Source organism: Borostomias antarcticus (assembly GCF_949987555.1).
Source record: "Borostomias antarcticus genome assembly, chromosome: 1".
NCBI classification, from domain to species: domain Eukaryota; kingdom Metazoa; phylum Chordata; class Actinopteri; order Stomiiformes; family Stomiidae; genus Borostomias; species Borostomias antarcticus.
In genome coordinates this window covers 53,482,671-53,505,086 of record NC_140234.1, presented here as the reverse complement: position 1 = coordinate 53,505,086, position 22,416 = coordinate 53,482,671, and the positions used below count along the sequence as shown (strand labels likewise).

Below are 22,416 nucleotides of genomic sequence, written 5' to 3'. Positions count from 1 at the left end.
GCTTTTAAAAGATCTCAGATTCCGGTTGCGATCAGTATGTTTGACTGTTTCTCAAAGGCCTCTGATCTATGCCACCAAGAAATGCAAGTTGTTAGCTTTAGGGGAGTGTAGAATGCCCTCTATCAGTAGTGTTATCAGTAGTGTTCCTGTTAAAGAACTCATTCAAATAAAAAATCATTCAAATCATTATAACAAAAAACAACTCTTCTTGAACTTCTTCCTTGAACTGTAATCATGTTATTGAGAAGACTAGGAATAATCTGAATCAATGGTTGCAAAGATATCTTTCTTTGAAAGGCAAAGTGTTACTTGGCAAAGTGTTACTTACTAAGGCAGAGGACATCTCCAGACTCCCCTATGCAGCTTTAACTCTTCAACTTCATCTACAAGATTTGTATTGACCAGATGCTTTTTAAATGTATCTATCTTCTGCTATGCTTTTTAAAAGAACGCTCGTAACAGATAACAGTGACCTCTAGTTGTGGTTAATTGGTTGAAACCATGCCAAAGAGTATGGAATGCCAAGAGGGACACTTAGGTGAATTATTGTCACCCACCTGAAGAGGGTGCCCATGTAGCGTTTACACCATTATGGACTGTCATCTGCAGCCAAATTCATCCAGTAAGGTCAATATGAAGCATATGCCGAAAAAACATCTGGAAAACCTGGCCCTTCTCAGGAACTGTGAGTGCGCTGATGACGTAGCATCTGCTACCACAGTCCTTTCTACCAACATAGGCAATTTTGACTTTTAAATAGTCGCCAAGTTGGCGGCGCTTGGCGCTCATATTTGAAAGTGTCAAATAAACATTTCAATAACATTTCATAATGGCATCGTCATTATTTTTCAAGGTAGTGTTCTTCAACTGCCATACAACTCCACATAGCGGACAGCGCCCCATCTGGTCAGAAATCCTCGAAACTACCTCGAAAAATAATGACGATGCCACAAAAACCGGCTGAAAAGATCACTTAACGGTAGCGCCAAGCGTTCAAAACCCATCGTTTGTTAGAATAGGGGTTTCTGCTTTGGTGAGTGGCTTTGAAATGTTTACACTTTTAAATATGAGTGCCAAGCGCCGCCAACTTGGCGACTACAGTATTTAAAAGTCAAAATTTCCTATGTTGGCAGAAAGGACTGTGGTAGCAGATGCTATGTCATCAGCGCACTCACAGTTCCTGAGAAGGGCTATGGAAAACCGAAAACAGTGTTCTGAATAAATTGTCAGGACTATCGGAGTACATGTCCAAAGCTTGCCTTCCGGTTGCCCAAAGATTCTGACAGGTAATTGTTTACCATGTTCATAAAAGTGTAGAAATGGAAGTTTACTGGACCTGTCAGTGCTAGCTAGGCTAGCTAGCTAACATTAGCTGCTCACAAAAGATCCTGACAGGTAATTGTTGGTGCTAGCTAGCAAGTTAGCTAGTGTAACCATTGTAAACTAGCAGGAATGGCTCCTTGCTTCGGGTTGACATCAGTGGCGTGCACAGACATTTTGAGGGGCAAGTGCTCAGTGAAAAATAAGGTCACTATGTGCGGCGCGTGGAACCGCCGGCAGCCTTATTAAAGTAGTTTGAGATAAAAAAAAAAAAAAAAAACATTACAGGCACGTGTGTGTGCTGTGTGCAGTGCTGCTCAGCTGCTGCAGCGCGCGTCCATTTGCGTCCGCTTTGTGCATTCATGTTGACAAAGGAAGAGAGGGAAGGGAGGGGCACGTGTGTGTGTCAGAGATGGGGACTCGAGTCTGCAACTTGGACGCACTTACTGTCCATACACTAGAAGACTTTGATAAAACTTTTAAAATATTTTGAAAAGACTGTCATCTGACACCCTCTCACATCTAAAGACTTTTAAAAGAGTTTTAAGTCACAGACTAGGATTCTGCAAATCGCCTATTGGTTGTTGATAATGGTCACGTCATTGAACGAGACAATTTGCATAAGACAAGACTAAAGACTTGCGAGAATATAAAACATGTTTGATATTGTAGTAAGGCCAACACGTGACAAAGACTGGCCAGAATCGGGTTTTAAGACCACCTTACACCTATGGACGATGGTTAGCAAACGCGTTTGGCTCAGCATCATAGAGCTAGAAATCATAGAAAGGGATACACGCCAATCTAATCAAGTTAACCTCATTGGCACTAGCTAACGTTAGCTACAAAGCCACTACAGCTAGCAGCAAGGCAAGCTGCTGCTAGCGAGCTTTGTGTAGCTAACTTAGTAGTAGACTAACGTTAGTAGTAGCAAGCTTGCATATCCACATTTCATTTATGCTGTACCGTAGTATAAAGTTAGCTAAGGGAGGTTTGTTATAGGGTCTGTTGTAGTGTATTGTTACGTGGGTGAAATAAAGATGCTTTCATGGGTACTTCAATTCAAAAGCCAAACTACTTACAGAAAGAACACTAGGTAGCAGAATGTACCAACGTTCCTCTCTAATCTGGGGCATGCTGGGAAATGCAATCCACTTTTCCCTGGCACGCTAACGTTACAGAGTTAGTCAACGGCACCACCCTGTGGTTCTTCCGAGTGTCTATTCTTTTTGCACCAACTTGTAGATTAGTTAGTCTATCCATTTTTAGCCACCCTAAAAATGGTATAGTGTAGCCTACATTAGCTTAGATCAATCTCCTCTGAGAACTCTGCATGGTTCCAGATGGGCTTTGCTGCACATATATATTTTTTCGCTAAATTTATATCATCCCGATCTCAGTACTGTAATTGGCAACTTAATTAGTTTTCCATGTTGTTCGTCTACAGGTTTACTGAATTCAAGAAAGCAAAACAAGAGGTCAGTGGCAGTGCAGAGGGACAGGGCAGCAACTGACTAACTAACTGAAACTAGGCTATAGTTTATGAATTGAAATTTTGAAATGTTAAAATATAGTTTTTAACTTTAAACGAAATAATGTCATTGTTTTTTTTCATTTTACATTGCAATAGACTATTTAAAATGATACCAAACAACTAAGTAATAATGTATGCTAATAGATGGAGTGATAATACAGTACATGCTTTGAACTCCTCAGATAGGATATATACAGTAGCTATGCGTGGTTCTAACCAGACCAAACGGCATGCAGCAGATGGTATAACACTCATTACAACCACAAGAGACTTGAGACTTGACACCAAAGACTTGAGACTTGACAGAGTCTCGCCCTCAAAAGACTTGAGACTTGACTTGGACTCGAGCTCAAAGACTTGAGACTTGACTTGGACAAAAAATTACTTGTGAGCATCTCTGGTGTGTGTGTGTGTGGTGGGGGGTCTAGCAAAATTCCAATGCATTTTGGGGCATTATTATTACACACTTTTAATCGTGAATTGATTGATGTCACCATGGGCCACATACAGTACAGAAAACTAACTTTCAAAAGGGCACTTGCCTCATCCAGAGGGCAAAGGGCAGGTGCTCTAGCATCATCTAGTGTATATCTGTACACGTCCCTGGTTGACATTGTTTTTTTCTGACCTGTACACAGACAGGCATCACATCTCAGCCATATACAGATGGACAAGACTGTCCCACTGCTCGTCTGTGACCGTCTTGTCCATCTCTATAGACTAACTGTGGTGTCTTTTCTGTGTACAGGACAGATAAAAACCATGTCAACCTAAAGCAAGTCTAAGTGCAATTCCAGCTAGTTTACAGTGGTTACACTAACAATGACAATAACTAGCTAGGTAGCCATGACAATAACAGACCAGTTATCGACATGGCGGTGTCAGAAACACCGTTATTTACACATTAACAATATTCTGAATTAAAGCTGCTACGCAGCGATGAGGCGGGGCCAGGCAATTTCCGACAAGTTTAGGAATAACCGAGAGAATAGGAAGACAACAAGAAAGTTGACATTCCAATGTTCATTTTGTACAATCGTATCGTAAAACATTTGGAAAACATTTTGATGCATTGTAAGCTCGATTTTGATAATTCAACAATCTGGTCAATGAGTTTGTGAATTACAGTCTGAAGATCCAGTGTAGCAAGTTTGGTGTTAATTGATTGAAAAATGTAGGATGCGATATGTTTATTAATTTTTACAGGTTTTGTTTGCTTTTCTTCATAATTGAACATTAACTTCAGCAGCTGTGTACTCAGTCAGTTGCCAATCAATCGATTTAGTCATTGTAATCCTCAGCGGGGGTTGGGTAGGGTTGCCAACAGCGATGTCTCCGATTCGTGGAGCTTGCGTTGGATTTTGGGTAATGTAGTTTTCTCTGTATGAAGTGTTGGTTTCAGAGGACAGAATTAAACATATTTGTAAAAATGAAATTTTTGAGATAAAATTCTGAAAAATAATCACACTACATCTTGGATGTGTGGCCAATGTTGTCACTTTTTATGAGAATGATCAGACATCGATTTGGTGAGAATTAATAGGAACTGTATACAGAAATGTTAACAGTAAAACTTTTTGATGTGCTGTGGGCTCAATTTTTCATATTTCAAAAATCTGTGAGGTTCGTTTGGTAAGGACAGTCTGAAGATACAGTATATCAATTTTTGTGTCAATTGAACAAAAAATGTGGGAGGATATAGGTTTGATAGGTTTTACAGTTTATGAAAAAATCAGAGTGATGACTTCAAAATTCCTGCAAGGTCAAGTTTTGTCTCACTTGGGACTACATTGACATGGTGGTTTTACAGTGATAGCACCTATGGCTGATTTGTTATGATTTTTTTTTAAGTTTTAAACTTTAGACTGTTGCTGTAGCGCCACCTTCAGCTTTATTGACCTACAATGCAGTTGAGGACTTTGGGTATAGTACTGGAGCTATGTGCAAAGTTTGGTGATTTTTTGTCCACGGGAAGTCAGACTTCAGTGGAAGATGGAGAATAATAATAATAATAATATTAATAATAAGAATATAGGCAAATACAATAGGGTTCCGGCAGCTACGCTGCCTGGCCCCTAATTAGCCATGTGCTGAACTGAATAAGTCATATGAGAAAGAATAACGTTGTACACTGTGGTGGTAATATATTGTCCTTCCACAGCGTGTGCTGGACCTGCAGAGTGTGATGACGCCACCAGTATCAGCATCTGTAAACAGATGGTCAGGGACAAGCACAACTATGCTAGGGAGACTTCTGGTGGAGCTGCCGGTGACCAAGTGGAGAAGCCAATGGACCGGTCAGATACTGACAACCTGCAAAGTTATTCAGATTTATTTTCACACCATACACTGTATGCATAACAATAAATTACCCTATGTGTTTTACTACTCATCAAGAAGAGCCAATGGACTATTCTATCCCTGCCCCAAGTAAACCTGAGAGTGTGAATGAAGATCCTCTACAGCAGGCCTATTCAACTCAGGCCCTGCTGTTCAATTCACTTGTAATATATTCATTTGTAATAGTGCTACGTTGAATTTTGACTAGTTTTGAATTTTTATTTGATTTGTAAGTATTTTGTTCATTCAGAGCAGTGATGCTGTGCTGCCGTCTCATGTTAACCCCACTGAGGGTTTCCTTCCACCAGCGTGTGCTGGACCTGCTGAGTGTGATGACGCTACCGATATTAGCGCCTGTAAATGGAATTGACCATGATGGCAATGTACTAGTTGACATAGCTGGGTATAGTAAGGTTGTAGAAAAACTCTTTGTGAAGAGTGTAGCATCTTGACCACAGATGTCCCTGATGATCCACAGGACACATTTCTGAGTTACAAGGTACACTGATCTCTAACCTGCCTGGTACAGGTTGATGTAATCACGGCCCTGGAAAATAACTTTCGAAAAAGCATCACCTCAGTTATACACACATATGGCTTGCCGGGGGTGGGGGGAGTTATTTACCAGTAGTATGAAGATTCTGAGCTGAAACTGAAGGGTCCTTTCTGTATATGTTGGACATGGATATTGTAATTTTGCTTATGGATGCTTTTTTGATACTTCAAATGCACTTAGCCACTGGTAACTGATTTAGGATGACTTTAGTGTTTTCTAAGATACGGTGGAATTTTTGAACATGTATAGATGTATAGGCAAGTGTCAGCTAGGTGTCAGCTAGGTCCGCCGTTGGTACCGTCGCAAGTCTACCAAACTACGACCAATGTGTCCCGTCAGCAAGAGCATTGTTGCTCGAAACGTCACATCTATATTTTTTGTCCATAAATAATCTAAATGGGAGCTAGTGTGCGGACTCTTACTTACTTTCTTTGGTAAACAGAAGTATCAACATGAAAAAGTGAGTGCATGACACTGACAACTAACAGTGCAGCACAGCTTGTGCAATCAACTTGACAGTCCAAAATGGTGGCGGCCCGGCTCGGCCCCAGGGTGATTTGGTTCCTTAGCAGAAGGAATGGAGTGTCTCTTCTTGGCATTCCATACTCATTGACCATGCTCAGTCCAAAAAGACGTTTGACATGCAGTAGCTAACCTCCTGTGCAGGTGTTTACGGATGGTTCCAAAGACCCGCTGTCTGAACGCACTGGTTCTGCAGTTGTAGTCCCTAGTCATGGAGTTTCTATAGGTCAACGGACGTCAGTTCTTGAGTGTTTTTACAGTTGAGTTGTAGGCTATGCCATTTGGCTGGCGTTGGAGTGGGTTGAGCGTGCCCGACCTCCTAGGGCTCTGATCTGCAGTGACTGCTGCTGGGTTATGCAGCATTCAGTTAGGTCCTTACAGTACTCGCCAGACCTGCTGTCCGAAATTATGGAAGGGCATTCCCGAGTGCGGAAATTGGGTACGGTGGTTTCCTTCCTGTGGATTCCTGCGCATGTGGGCGTTCTAGGGAATGACAGAGTGGACAAGCTGGCCAAACTTGCAGTTCAGAGAGAACAAATTGATACAGCTATTGAGCTCGAAAGCTGAATCCCAATCTGAGTGCGCAAACCGCACTTGCGGCCCCTCGCACTTGTGGCCTGAGCACTTAATTGACGTCGGCTGGAAGGGCCAGAGGGTGCAGGGCCGTGAATTAAATGGGACAGCACTCCCAGTTTCGCTCAATGCCCCTCCCACTTCGTTTTCATTGGCTGCCGCGTTCCTCTGACGCAGAGGCTGCTGTGACGCTCCCTTCAGCTCTGCAAATTGACCGATTGACGTCTGTTTTAATTTAATAATAATTTAAAAATTAGGTTGGGTGGGATATGTTTGCAGCATGTGGATTTCAAGATAAATGTTGTGTTATCTGCAAATGTCATCATTTATGTGTGATGCACTCGGATCATGACTCGGATGCACTCAAGCACTGTGTCACATGAGACGCGGTGGGCTGTGGGTATTTTCTGCTCCTAAGTCCGTGAAATTGCGGACTTTCGGTAAGTGCGGTTACAGTGCGCAAAATGGCGGCGTGGCGCACTTGTGGACCTAGCAATTCCGTTTTGGAACTACCCTGAGCCCTTGTGGACTTAGCGGGAACGCGCATGTAAGGCCACAAGGCCGCGAGTGCTCTGCACTTTCGCCTAAGTGCGCGATTTGGGATTCAGCTTAAGTCTGAGGAGAAGAGTGTTGTGTGGGCTGGAGGAAGAACATCCTACTGGAAACTGATGTGTGTCTGGTTCCAGAAACTGTGGATCATGTACTCATGCACTGTATTAATGGTGCGTTCGTTTGTGGTCGGAAGTGGCAAGTCGCAAGTGGCAAAATACCTACCTCCGACCTGTGTGCATTCGAGCTATATACCATTATATCACAGTTACCTAGTTATATCTAGTGCATTCGAGCAACTGGGGGCTGAGAAACATATCCGAATTTGCGACGAGGAAGTGCGAGTTTATGCGGTGTTTTATTTAATAATTCCTAGTAGCAAGTCGCAATTTGCCACCTCCCAGTTATAAACGAACGCACCATTAATATGTATCTGAGAGGAAGGTTATGATGGAGGTAATGGGTAGGACTGGGCTGGTAGGCTCAGGGGTAGTGGTGGGCGAGGCAGGAAGTATCTGGTTGGGTTTCTGAAAGAAACCGGCCTGATGGGGAGAGTCTGATATCAATACATCCATGGTCTGAATGGCCGGATCCCGTAGAGGTTCTACATCGTGGAGCTACGCCCCATAGGGGGGCGCTAGCGCTCCTATTGGTAACCCATGTTGGCATGCCAACAACCAATCTGAAGATAAACATGTACTCTTATCGTCCTAACCAATCACAGACCCCCCATCTACTATAAAGGTGGCTAAACCCCAGCAATCTCCTCTCCCATTTCAGACGAGCTATCAAGCACCTGAAGGAAGCCTTCTGAAGAATATGAAGAGAACGAAGAAGAGCGAGAAGAACGGCGGCGACCTACTTCTGAGGGACTCCGGCGCTGCTGGATCCCCTATGGACGGCCCCGCCCCTCCTCTTCTGGAAGATGCCCCGCGGGTCGAGGACTGCGGCTGTGGTGCCTTGGACCCGGACGACCGCCACGACCGGTGTGTGGCGTGCCTGGGGAAGAGCCACGCTGAAGAGGGAGTCTCTCCCAACCCGCCGTGCTCCCAGTGCGCGCTGCTGCCCTCTTAATTCAGGCGTGCCCGCCTGGACTTCTGGCGCGCACGGAGTACCGTCCCCTGTCCTCTCCCCTCCTGCGAGTCCGAGCCTTCCGACGACGACTCTGGGGATAGAAGTGACTCGGAGGACAGTGGGGAGTTGCCCGCCTCCCAGGGCCCCTCCCCACGCACGGGCTCATCTGTGTCTGGTTCCGAGCCCCGCGCCGGCGGCGAGGGCGGCCCCCCAGACGATGAGCCCCGGGATTCCGGTGGGGCCAAGCCGCTCGTATTCCGGAGGGTGTTCCCCGGTATACTTGAGCGCGCGGCGGTCTCCATCGGAATCCCCCTCCCGTCAGAGCCTGAGGCGAGTTGCACCAACCTCTGGGGCATTTCTTGCTTCGAGCTCTCGACGCGGAGAATCAAGCGGCCCCTCCCTGTCATGGAACATATCGACAAGTTTGTCGAGAGTACCTGGGTGGCACCTCTCGAGCAGGCTAAGGCCCCGGTTCGCGCCTGGACTGACGCCACGCGTGTGTCCGGCTATGAGCGCGACATCTCCGGTGGCATCCCGGCGCTCGAGCCCTCCTTTGCCGCCCACTTCGCTCCTGGCGCGGCTGCGTGGAGCAATACCAAGAAGCCTCAGCTTCCCGGGTCACGAGACCGACAGGCGGCTACCCTCTCCGACCGCATGTATGTCCTCGCTGCCCAGGCCACGGCCGCCGTTTCCTCCATCTCCATCCTGGTCACTACCCTGGCATCGGAGTTGAGCAGCGGCGCCTCGCCATCGCCCGAACGGGTTCCCGACCTCCAAGCTGCGGCTGGAGCGGCCATGCAGCTCTGCCAGGCTGCCGCGATCTGCACTGGCCGCGTCATGGCTAACGCTATGTTGCACCATCGCCTGCTGTGGCTGGGCGTCTCCTCTGTGAACGACACAGCTCGCACGGCTCTGCTGAACGCTCCCATCTACCGGTCCGGGCTGTTCGGCTCTGCCGCCGGCGAAACCCTGGAACGCCTCGGCAAAGTTGAGGAGCAGTCCAAGCTGGTGGCCAGGCATCTCGGGGTCAAGAGGACCCAGTCTGCTGCCTCCCGTGCCCCCGTAAAGAGGAGGAAGAGGAAGGCGAGGTCCGCCCCTCCGAGGGCTGCCCCCGGTCCCCCTCCCGCGAACCAGCGATCCGCTCAGGCTCCCCATGCTCCTTACACCGCTCGCCAAGGTCCTGCTCCGCAGTGGAAGAGAAAGAAGCCCGGCACTAATGCGTGACAATTAACGTCTGCTCAGGCTGCTATTGTTCCCTATGGCCCTCCCCTCACGTTAGAGGATGGTTGTGGTCCCTGTATTAGGGGTTCTCACAATAAAGAGCATGTTCATGTGTACACCGGTGGTCACTTGTGTCATTTCCATGCTCGACAGTCTGATGCTATGATTAATGTGTCTCTGGGTTCTGGTTCTGAGATGGTTGCGCCTGCCCCTCCGCTCTCTGCCGAGAGAATTAAGTCTGTGGAGGGTAGCGCTGTTCTGCCCCGTTATCATGTCTCAAGTAAACTACGGGCCAGTTCATCCACTCAGTTAGCTAGCGCTAGCCTGGCTACTCTTCCTACCCCGGCGGGGATATCAAGGAAGTTTGTCGGGCAGCCTTCCCCCTCCACGGGTCAGCTTTCGGCAGCTAAACTTTCCGTTTCCAAGAGAAAGGCTCGCCATAGAGTTAATCCTGTGTCTCGCTTGGTGTGTAATACTGGGAAGGCGTTCTCTGCTACTTCTACGGTGAGCGCAGGTATTCGTGTACCGCACCATCGTGAACGGCTGGGAAATGAAGCCCCTGTGTCTCGTTCGACTAAGCTACTCTCGCACACAGCCCGAGAGACGGTTGATGTCGTTAGGACCGTTAAGCGAACTAGCGCTCGCTCTGCTATACTTCAAATTTGAATGATCGTACGTCATTGGTTCCCTCCGTTGCGCTGCATCGGTATGGGTCGTCTGCCTCATTTGCATATGGGAGCAAGATTCCCCGACTTTTCGCGGCAAGTTCAAAGGCGTCTGCCTCCACACAGACTGAGTCTATGTCGGCAGCGGCCTCATTTGCATACAATGACTGGGCTCCGCTACTTCAGCCGTCTGCCTCATTTGCATATGAGAGCGATGCTCCTTTTCCTTGCGTTGTGAGCGATACAAGGGCTACCGCTACACAGGTTAAGCGATGCAGAGTGGCGTGGATGCGGTTGCCATGCCTCCCTCGCTGGCTGTTTCGCATCCTGACATCTGGGTATGCGATTCAGTTTATCGCCCACCCTCCGTCCTTCACCGGGGTGGTGGAGACTGTGGTCTCGGGTCCGCGGCAGGAGAACGCTCTCCAGTCGGAGATAGCGGAGCTCCTATCCAAGGAGGCGATAGCGGTGGTTCCACCGAGCCGCTCGGGGGCGGGATTTTACTCTCGTTACTTCCTCGTCCCGAAGCGAACAGGGGGGATGCGTCCCATCCTCGACCTGCGCCTTCTGAACAAATGCGTAGCCAAACGGCATTTTCGTATGCTCACAGTGAGGCACCTGTTGGACTCCGTTCTCCAGGGAGACTTCTTCACAAGCATAGATCTAAAGGACGCATACTTTCATGTTCCCATCAGAGAGGGTCACAGAAAGTTTCTGCGTTTTGCCGTCCAGGGTGTGGCTTACGAGTACACCAGGCTCCCGTTCGGTTATGCGCTGGCTCCTCTGGTGTTTTCCAAGTGCCTAGAAACGGCGATTCTACTGCTGAGGCGCGAGGGCATCAGAGTGCTCGCCTACCTGGACGACCTTCTGATCCTCGCCTCGTCAGCCGCTCAGGCCAGGTCGCACACCTCCCAGCTTGTGACTCATCTCACAGGCTTGGGATTCGCCATCAACTGGGAAAAGAGCACGCCGCGCCCGTCTCAGTCTGTCATTTATCTGGGTCTCAACTTGGACTCTGTCTCGATGCGCGCGTCCCTGGCGGCTCCGAGGCGCGATGCTCTGGCCCAGGCACTCTCTATCTGCCTGCCAGGGAGGGTGGCCACGGCTCTGACGGTGATGCGTTTGCTGGGCTTAATGTCATCGGCCCACGTGGTGGTTCCACTGGGCCTCCTGCACATGCGTGGCTTACAACGTTGGTTCGCACGTCTTCGTCTGAATGTCATCAGGGACAAATTCAAGATGGTGACGTTGCCCGGGTCCCTGGCTGCGGACCTGATCGGTCGCCCTTTGTCGCCCTTTGCCTGGCCGGGTGCGCGCGCACTCCACTAGAGGAGTTGCCGCTTCGGTTGCGCTCTTTCAAGGGGTGTGTTGAGGATATCTGTGCTGCGGCGTCCTGGGCGTCACCGTCGCCTTTTATCCGCTTCTATCTACTGGATGTGCCATCTAGCTCCCTGGCAGACTCTGTCCTGAGTGTCGCTGCTGGGGCCACGCCCTGAGATGGCGTGGCTGTGTTGGTCGGTAACTTCCCGGCCAATTTTACTTGCATGTTTATGCAGCTTGACCATTGTTCCGCCCCCTGTGCGGGGTGCGCGGCATTTGGTTTTTAGCTCCTGGTGGACACCAGGGGACCCTTGCGTTCCGTTTGCGGTCCTTTGCCTCGTCCGCCCGTCTTATTGCCTGACCGGCCCTCCATTGGGGTTCGGGTGGAGGGAGTTGCACTTTACTACTGTGTGGTGCTTGTGTACTCCCTTGCCTCCAGTGGGTTGATGTTTTTATGTCGGCCTGGCCCGCGTACATTGTGGGCATCGCTGGAGCTCCGCCTATTACCAATAGGAGCGCTAGCGCCCCCCTATGGGGCGTAGCTCCACGATGTAGAACGAAGGTTACGTATTGTAACCCCAGTTCTACGAGTGGAGCGGAGCCCCATAGGGTTTTTTCCGGGCCTTGCCTCTAGCTTTCTAGCTCGTCTGACTTAGTGTGGGAGAGCAGATTGCTGGGGTTTAGCCACCTTTATAGTAGGTGGGGGGTCTGTGATTGGTTAGGACGATAAGAGTACATGTTTATCTTCAGATTGGTTGTTGGCATGCCAACATGGGTTACCAATAGGAGCGCTAGCGCCCCCCTATGGGGCTCCGCTCCACTCATAGAACTGGGGTTACAATACGTAACCTTCGTTTTTAGCTCCAGTAGATGGCGGACAACTTTTAGGATACCAACCGCCGGAAAACCCCACAGAAGAAGAAGTAGCAGCTAACTTCCGCTGTGGCTGAGAGGAAGTGAATCCAAACATTGGAGGGAGAGAAGTGTTTTGGTCATGACTAAGGATGCCCAGGGTCAACATACATAGTCCATGAGTAAGTTTAAATTTGTTTTTGAATGCATTAAGATATACCTCGGTGAGCTTAACTTGTTAGCTGTCCTTGCCATTTAAAATAGCTGGCTAATTTAACAAATAGGTAGGGAGAGTTATAAAAGGCTAGGAATGGCGAAAGCAAGATTACCCAGCTAACATTTAGCTACGTTTACCTTAGCTAGCTAACTAACTGGCTTGCCAGCTAACGTTAGGCAATTTAGCGTTAACTATGTTAGAACCTCCCCGGTTGCGACGAACGAACCAGTCCAACGATAGTTGATAACTAGAATAATGTAATTGTGAGATTATTTAATATCTTGCTAACATTAGCTAGAATTAGGCCTAATTTAAGACTACGTGTAACGCCCATGGTAAATTAGAGAAGCTGTCTGCTACCCGTTATCTAGGATACGCTCCAGAGATGATATTCAGCTTGCTAAAAAACTACCCCCACATTGGGAAGTCTTATAGCCCCTTGTATCACGTATACGACGTACCGATCCCATTGTGGAGCTCCACGTTCGTTAACAATTGAAAGTTATATTGACTGATCTAAAGCCACACATTACCTCTACTAAGATATTACTACAAAGCCGGGAGCAGTGTGGCAGCGCAGCGCAGCACTACAGCCAGCTCGCCATGGCAAAGAGGAAGAAGGACCTGTCTAGCCTGGTGGTGTCGTGTGAGTGGGCATCCTGCACCTTCCTAGGCCACTCCATGGAGGAGCTGAGTGAGCACATGTCCATGCATCTGAGGGATCACCTTGGAGAAAGGGATGCCTTGGAAGAACTGGGTAAGTAAGTATTAAGCCTCCCAGTAGACAGACACTAACTATGTGTGTAGCATAAATAGTCAATAGTCAAAACAAAGTAGTGAAGCTTGTCTTGGCCCAATCATGTCCGTCAGTCGGTGTTTTTCCTGCATAGAGGAATTTCACATTCATATATTAAACAACTGAAGTACCTTTGTTTGTTGTTCATGTATTGTTGTATCGTATTGTATTGCTATTTTTCTTATAAGTTCTAAAATGTCTTTTTATTCTATGTGTTTTACCAGGCTTTAACATCTAGCCCAGGGACTGCAGCTGAAAATTAGCAACCCTGCTAATGCTGGCATATTCACAGTTTTATTCATGCTTCATGTATATCACGGTGGATTGGTATGCACTGTCCCAGATCAAATAAACTCAATAAAGTAAAGTAATGTTTCTCTCCTCCCCTCCCCTCTTCTCCTCTCCAGATGATTATGCATGTCTGTGGCGGGGTTGTGAGTTCCTGGCCATGGGAAGCCCCAGGGAGCTAGAGATCCATGCCCATTTCCACACTTTTCATGGCAAGCTTAAGTTCATCGGGGAGCAGCTTCTTAAATCCCACCCAGAGTTTCCCAGTTGCACCCAGGATCTGAATAGCAGCAACCTGGTCCCTGAGATCACAGAGGAACTGGTATGCCAGTGGGAGCACTGTGATGTAAGTCTATAATGAATGAGGTGTAGAGAGTCCATTAGAGATGTCTGTCTTCTAGGGCTGTCTTCAACCAAAAAAAATCTTGGTCGACTGACAGGAATCTTTTTTTTCCTGACCAATCAATTTTGGTCTTTTTATTTTTATTTTTTAGGCCTACATTTTCAAGTTGGGCTGATTATTCTTAGTATTCAACAAGTAATTTGTTGTTCAGCATACATTATTCTTTATGGTATTTTAATATTTTATTAGGATATAATTTCGTCTTTTTTATGTAGGCCTGCTTATAGGCCCATGCAGTAGGCCGCTTGCACACCGACCTAAGGTTTGCGCCAGACTTGTTCTACATGATCCCATTTTCCATGCCTAATAGCCTATCCTTCCAAAAGATTTAAATACATTAATTTGCATGCACTGCCATTACATAATTTAATTTTATCCAAATCATCTTTATTGTGGGCCTATAGTAGGCCTAGGTAATGATACAAATAAAAATATACATATATATATATATATACTCTGATGCAAATTCGCTAAGCAGCCCAAATTGTAAAATGTAGCCTTAAGGTCTTGATATTAAAATAAAAAGCAATAAAAACAACATAAGATTTAAAAAGAACATCAATATAGATTTTCAACTTACTTTTTCTTCAACTTTTTAAACTTTTTCTTCAACATTGTGGGTTTCTTCTGGGCTTCTTTCTGTTGTATCAGCTATGAAAATGTAATGAAAATGGTGCTGCCTTCTGCAATAAAATTACAGTCAACACAAAATTATGAAAACGGGGATGTTTGACCTGATGTCTTAATATAAACCATATAGTTAGGAAACAAGAAGTCAACTTTGCAAGCAGGAGAGAGGCTGTGCATGTGTGTGGGACGCAGCCAGAGTGACTAACAAAATATAAACTTTGATTGCTCGACCAATAGAATATTGGTCGGACAAGAGCATTTTGATCAAGCAATCGACCAGTCGAGGAATCAAAGTCAGCCCTCCCGTCTTCATTCATAGCATCAGAAGCTTCCGGTCTAGCTCAGGTAGATTGTGAGAATCTTAATCCCAGAGTCATAGGTTTGAGCCTCAGCCAAAATATGGTACATATTTAGAAATCTTATTGTAATGCTACTTGTCACAACCACTACAAGCAAATTTGCTGCTCTGTGATCATGATACACTTTCACTGTTTTGTCACAGAGTACGTTTAACAATCCAGAATGGTTCTACCGACATGTGGAAATGCACATCCACTGCACTGAGCATCAGCCTCTCCCCGACCAGCAGCAGGCCATCTTGTGCAACTGGAGAGGTAAGTCTTGGCTCACTTGAGATCAGCAAACCTTGTTCTTCTGTGTCCTTCCATGGGCCATATGGTGGTCTGACTCTTCTGGTTTCCTCTTCATATATATTCCCAGGCTGTGACGCTTTCTTCAAGATCAAGTACCGTCTGAAGGAGCACCTGCGAAGCCACACCCAGGAGCGCCTGGTGGCCTGCCCCACCTGCGGCTGCATGTTCTCCAGCAACACCAAGTTCTTCGACCACATCCAAAGGCAGGCTGAGCCAGAGGGTGAGTGAAGCCAGCACTGCCTAACTTGCTCTCTGACTACCATATGACTCACATGGGGATTAACAAGGGTTTTGTGATATCGCTTTATGATATGTCTTCAAACAACTTATGTGATTAGTGCCCTGCGTAAGGATTGGGACAGTGGGGAAAAAAAGTATTGGTTCTGTACTCACTTACTTTGGATTTGAAATAATACAATAGACAGACAGCTATAATTTGAAAATATAATGAACTTTTTGTACATGGTCCCCCCTAATTAAGGTGTTAAAAGTATTGATGGTTTCTTTCTATGAAGGTCATGTTTATAAAGCATCATAAGCACATTCATAACACATAATATAATACACTTATAAGGATTTATAAAACTCTACATGTTTATAGTCATGCATGACACCCTATGGTTTATAAATTATTATAAATTGTAGATATAATGTATTATACCTCCATGCTACACAGCACATTCTAACTACCAAACTTGAGGCGGCCGCCTCCGTAAAATTTCATGCCGCATCCAGCTCTCAACAACAAAACAACACTACTCAGACCTGCCAATATGTATACACTTTATGTAGTACGTACTCATTTTTTGTTTAATCTGTAAAAATTGTGTCTGTGTGACCTCACAATATAATTGGGAGCATTTGTGAGAGTGCACATCATTGTTTTGGTGCAACCTTTTTTACATTTCAAAATAAAGGTCACACTGTACTTCCACAGAGAAAATAGGTCCCCACAAAATAAAGGATTTAACAATCTTTTGACTTGATGATGGTATGCACACTCAATTTAACCCCGACAGACTGCCCTGTTAAAGTGAGTTTGGTAGTGGAATTGCATTGCACCCAGGATTATCAACATTTGTATGCCCACATAAAGGACAGCATGGAAGCAGGGGTCTGTTTCATAAAGCTGGCTAACTGAGCAAGCCTGACTTTTGCAATGAGTAAAACCTGGAAACTTTTCAAATCTGGAACATGGACTGAAGTAAAACATAGCTTTCCAGGTTTTACTTTGTGCAGAAGTCAGGCTTACCCAGTTAGCCAGCTTTATGAAACAGACCCCGGGTGAAAGTGATCTCAATCAATCAACAACATAATGGCGGAAATTAGGCTCTGATTAAAATATGATAGGATGATGCACGCACATTCAAACGGATAGTTACAGGTGCTCGACTAAAACATGACATAAGTAAAGAATAGAAATGTGCACACTGTCGCTCCCAATGATGAATGTAATGGCACATTTCGGCCAATGTGGCCCTCTATGATTAAAATACCCTTTAATATGTGCTCAAATATCCTTTGCATGCAATGACTTCAGCATCAGCATCACCAGACAGTATCTTAGTAGCAGTTATTCTTCCAAGCCCATAAAATAAGCTCTTTGTATTTCAATGCGTCTCTTTGTGCGTTCATTCACTCTATTGTATGCTGAGTTATTAAGATGTGCATGTCTGTATTTGATTGTGGTTAGGCTTATAGAATTTTCTCTGATACCTGCAGAGTCCCTGGTATGTGAGCATTGTGACAAAGGCTTTGCTAATGAGAGGTTGTTGAGAGACCACATTCGGCAGCATGGTAAGTTGTTACTCCATTGGCTCACGTGAAATTTCTAATTAAGAAAAATACTAGTCTTGCGCTTGAACTGTATATATTATCAATATGTTGTGTGTGTGTGTGTGTGTATATATATCAAGGGCGTATTTTTTGATCTGAGCTTTGGTGGGGACATTAAATGCGAGCGCGCATAGCAGATTTTTTTTTTGCACTATATAAAATTAAAAAAGCATACATTTGACCTACAGTCAGATCTGATTATCCTGATGGCTACAACCAATAGGGTTCAAAAAACGTACTTAAACATTACATGTCTGGTTTGTTTACTAACGTTATGCAATTCAGTAGGCAAGTGAGTCTTGGCATGGCTCAAATCTTGCCACGGTTGCAATGGTAGGCAAGTCATTGCCGTACGGGATTGTCCCGTATTGAAAAATAAAATGCTCTTTCAATACTGAATCAATAATGTGAGGAATTTCCCGTACTTATGTGCACAGAACTGTAGGGTTGATGGAGGCTCTCTGCTTTGTAGCTGCGCAACCAAATTCAACCATACAGCCAGCCTCTCACGCGTTGGCTATAGGCAGGACTAGTTGAGAAGGAGATCTGTTAAGCGTTTGTGTACCAAATTATTGCTGGGGACAATTCAGTAGTCTCTGAATATTGATGGGGACATGTCCCCACCGTCCCCCCTAAATTCTGCGCCTATGATATATATACAGTATATTGCATAGCCTATGTGGGAGGGAGCGTTGTTTGTGTGTTAATGTGAACTTTTCTGCCTCTTCCAGTGAACCATGTAAAGTGTCCGCTTTGTGACATGACATGCACCACTCTTGCTACTCTGAAGATCCACATCAAGTTTCGACATTGTGACGAGCGTCCATTTCCCTGTGACTTCTGTGAGAGCAGGTGGTGCAGCCCCCGAAATTGTTTGTTTGTTGAATGGATCCCCATTAGCCGACGCCTTGTCATCTTATCATAATCAGCCCTTCCTAAAATTGTCTACCTCATCAGAACTGACCCTGGCAAACTGTTCATTCACTGATTACATTACTGCAAATTTCCCACTCGGGAGATCAGCGTTGCCAGATGTATGATCATTATTGTATTTGTACGATAATCTTGCCCTCTGTATGATCAATAATCAGTTTAATTCATTTCCAGAGTCCCGACAAGATCAGGATATACTGAACTTCCTCCCCTGTGTTTGTTTAAATTACACAATTATGCCGATTTCTCTTGGTTATAACTCGCGTACAATAATTTTTTTCTCAAAATACGATATTTTTAAGCCTCTGGTACGATACTTCAACATTTCCCATCTGGCAACGCTGAGGGGGATCATTAAAGTATCTGTCTGTCTTTCTATCTAATCTATCTAGGTTGTGTGCTTATTTGTATTTGTTTATGTCCCAGCTTTAAGAACACGCATGACCTGCGGAAGCACATGGAGACTCATAATGAGGGAGCAGCATATCACTGCTCAGTGGAGGGCTGTGGCTACTCTTCCCGCATGGCCCACACCATGAACCAGCACTACAAGAGAGTACATGAGGTTGGGCAGCAGGGGATGATAAAAAAATACCCAGCATTCAATACAACTATAGGACTCCAGATTCTAGAGATGGACACAGTTGACTTGGAAGTGTTTTGTTTTTTTGTTATATCCCCTGCAGGGTGGCATGATCTCCAAATACAAGTGCCATATATGTGATAAGACGTTTTCCTGGTGCTACACTCTCACTCTTCACCTACGCAAGAAACACCAACTGAAATGGCCGTCAGGACACTCCCGATTCAGGTGAGAAGTGCCTGCGCTCGATATGAGCACTGTTTGACCATCTTTCTCATGATGCCCCAATGTGATCACGAGACAGAAGCTTATCACTAGAAATAAAATAAGCTTCTCATTTTATTTGTACCACAGATACAAAGAGGACGAGGATGGTTACTTAAAGTTGAACATGGTGCGCTATGAGACAGTGGAGGTAACACAGGAGCTCATGAAGAACATGGCCAAAAAGCGCAAATCTCAGAGGGGCCTCAGCTCAGGCAGCCGGGCCAAGAGAGCTTCCACCTGGGACAAAAACATCTCTGACTCCCCTTCCTCTTCCTCATGCTCCCCCTCCTACTCCTCCGAGCTGTCTGCAGGGGAGGACTTAGCCATGTCAGGTCAGCCCAGCCCCGGGGGCAATGACTCCCCCGTCTACTGTGTCCTGAATAGTGTGCCTGACATGAGGGAGGACCATGACACCACCCAGGACGAGTCGGACTCCTGTGGGCCCTCTGGAGCCGTGAGGGCCCTGACTGAAGTAGCCAGGGGCCTGGGTATGGATGTGGTCTGACCCTGCTGGTTTTAGAGGGGTTCCATAGGGTTCCTCTTGGTGCCCCAACAGAATGGCACTGCTATCATTTTGGTCTCCAATCCTGCTACTGTTGAGTGATGACCTCTACTGGTTTCTATTCTACACCAATCTAATTAAATAATTACCTTACTCCTCCACGCTCAAGTGCTAGCACAGACGGCAATTTCTGAAATAAGCACTTCACCTTAATGAGCAGAGAAACTGCTCCATTGGCTCTTCGAGGTTGCGGTTGGAGAGCATGTGAGGTCTGGATCTCTCCCATCTTATCTCCCATGGCGCGGGAAGGTTCCTACAGTATCTCTAGGAGAGACGGGAGCTTGAGCCCTGAATGTAAAGATTGTTAACTTTTTACAGTCTTCATGGAATGTTTTTCTTGTAATTAAGTTAGTTGCTAGTAGTTGGTTACATGATGATACCCCACAGCAGGTGTCAAGCAGCTTTAGTTGATTGCAACTTTGTAACCAGATATATTGAGCTGTTTTGAAAGATTCTCAGGTTTTCAGCTTTATGAAATTAATTTGCATTCATCATTGTAAATAGGTTGCTGGTTGTATTAGAGGATCACAGAATAAGTTCTGACAACTAATGCAGCAGTTTATTTTAAGAAGTTCAGGTTGTATGTTCATATGTTTACCAAGTTATGTTTTTGTACATTGCTATTCTGTAACATTGTGTGACAAATCTATGAGTTGATAGCCACATGATCAACTACTATTCAGTGGAGTACAAACACTATAACATGACACATTCATGTTTTTTGTTAGAAATGGAAATAAACTGTTACTCTGCACACTGGTTTGTCCTTCAAAATGATTACAGTGGTTTTGAGAGCATTGCTCACTGGATCCAGTGATTATTGGGGTCTATTAGCAAGCCAGAGTGGGACCTTCTGACATCCACAGTCACAGGGGTAGTTCTATGGGAGGTGCCAGGCATCGGGGCAGAGAGCGGGACGAGAGGGAGGTGTACCCAATGACGCAGGGGGATTCAGCTGTTGGATATGGCCACTCTGAAGGGTGTGTGTCAGGCCCATCTGAGAAATATGAGGCCTGGGGAAGGTGGGGGGAGTCAGGTAAGTGGCTGCAGTGGCAGAGTGGAGGGGCTGAAGATGACTATAGTGGTGGTAGTCGTTCTCTCTGAGCATGTGCAGATGCTCCTGTTCTCTGAGTGAGGCCTTCTCTTGCTGCATCAGAGCCAGCGAGAGGTGGAGAGGTGGCTGTGGGAAGCTCTGGTAAGGCTCTCCGGTTCTGTGTGACCACTCCACCTCCAACTGCCGAGACCCCATCACAAAATATAAAGGTTTGCCTCTCACCAGAGTGTCGTGACGGGAGGAGAGGTCCATTCCCCTGTACATGTCCCATAGTGGCTCTCCCAAAGGAACCCAGGGAAGAGCTCTGTAGGGGTACCCCTTTGCTCCTGGGTGGGGGATGAGTTCATTAGGAGCAGTGATATGAGTCCTAACTAGATTACACCCAATGTTGTCAGGGTGGAGGCCTGGCATAGCGCTCCTCATGGCTATATGCTGCATGGTCATGGGGTGGAAGGGCCGCATGTGTGTTGCTGGAGTGGGGGATGATTCAGCTATTGTTCCTAGTGGTTGTTGACCCTTGTTGGAATCATGTTTTTCACTCTCTCTCTCATACTTCACCCTCTTAACTTTGCCATGGTTCTTACTCTCAAGCTCTCTCTTCCTGTTACATGACTCCCAGCCATGACCAACACTGGATTGTTTATCAAGTTCAGGGCTCCAAGATGTGTATGTAGCAGGCAAACATTCAGGATTCGCATGATAGCGGCCTTGGTGCTCCTCGGTGCTCCCCCTGCGTATGTGCAGATGCTGCCCCCATTCCTCCCTGTCCTGAGGGTCCTTGTTTGGGATGTCTGTGAGGTGAGGCTCTGATGATTCTCTGTGAGGTGCTGTGCCAGTACAGTTCACAGGGGACTGGCCATTGTTGAGGTGCCTGTCAGTTGGTGCTGCATTCACCAGTCCAACAAAGCCTGTGACGCTCAGTATCCCCAAATCTCTAAATGATAGCTGTTCATTCAGAGCCTCTGAAGCAGAGCAAGCAGAACAAGATTATGTCAAGTCAGTGCTTTCAGTGTTAAACACTAGCCAAGCCAGAGTTTAAAGGTTTGGATCTTGACCTCACCTGGCCTGAGGAATGTGATCGTGGGTTGATCAAGCTCCTGATGGTTTTGGAGAACCCCAGAAAGACCTGTGGCATGTTTCAGATCCAACTCAACACTTGTAGGGTCCACTTGCATCTCCTTTTAAGAAATGTTTAGAACTGAGTGATTATGTGCAGTTCATATTCTAATCAAAGTTAACAATACAGGAAATGTACACATTAAGTAATTTTACTTTTTGTGTTTATAGACAGTGCGCCTTCATAAATGTATCATTGCTTTGGTTGGTATGGTGCATTGGTCATTGATATAATTCCCGAACCTTCAATTTCTGTTTATGGTGATGGACCAGCCATGCGATGTGAACATGCATTGCACACCATCTCCTTGGGTTCTGGGGAAAGAGCAATTTCAACATTGTCCACTTCCACTGTCATGTTCATATAAAAAAAAATACATGTAGACTGTAAAAAAAAAAAAAATGTAATAATTGGGTAGGGTAACACAAAACATGAAATAAATGTGACGTTGTCAATGTTTGAGCAGTGCCATGTCCTTTGTTACAGCACACTGGCTAATTAGTCTACTAGGAAGGTGGGGTCCCCATGCACCCCGTGGATGTATTTTTTTC

General features: G+C 46.0%; 1 protein-coding gene across 2 annotated transcripts; it reads left to right on the top strand.

Annotated features, from left to right (window-relative positions):
* Positions 1 to 12,637: 12,637 nt before the first annotated feature.
* On the top strand, positions 12,638 to 20,376 carry LOC311310700 (histone H4 transcription factor). 2 transcript variants are annotated; one of them, XM_084440229.1, is made up of 10 exons: positions 12,638 to 12,708; positions 13,287 to 13,500; positions 13,947 to 14,173; positions 15,363 to 15,474; positions 15,581 to 15,733; positions 17,236 to 17,310; positions 18,081 to 18,201; positions 18,709 to 18,847; positions 18,969 to 19,093; positions 19,220 to 20,376. In XM_084440229.1, exons 2-10 carry the CDS (start codon positions 13,347 to 13,349, stop codon positions 19,635 to 19,637), a joined length of 1,524 nt encoding a protein of 507 aa, XP_084296355.1. In that variant the 5' UTR covers positions 12,638 to 12,708; positions 13,287 to 13,346; the 3' UTR covers positions 19,638 to 20,376. The 2 variants fall into 2 exon arrangements, with proteins under 2 accessions (XP_084296355.1, XP_084296356.1); XM_084440230.1 differs by lacking the exon at positions 12,638 to 12,708 and having other exon boundaries at positions 13,354 to 13,504.
* Positions 20,377 to 22,416: the final 2,040 nt, after the last annotated feature.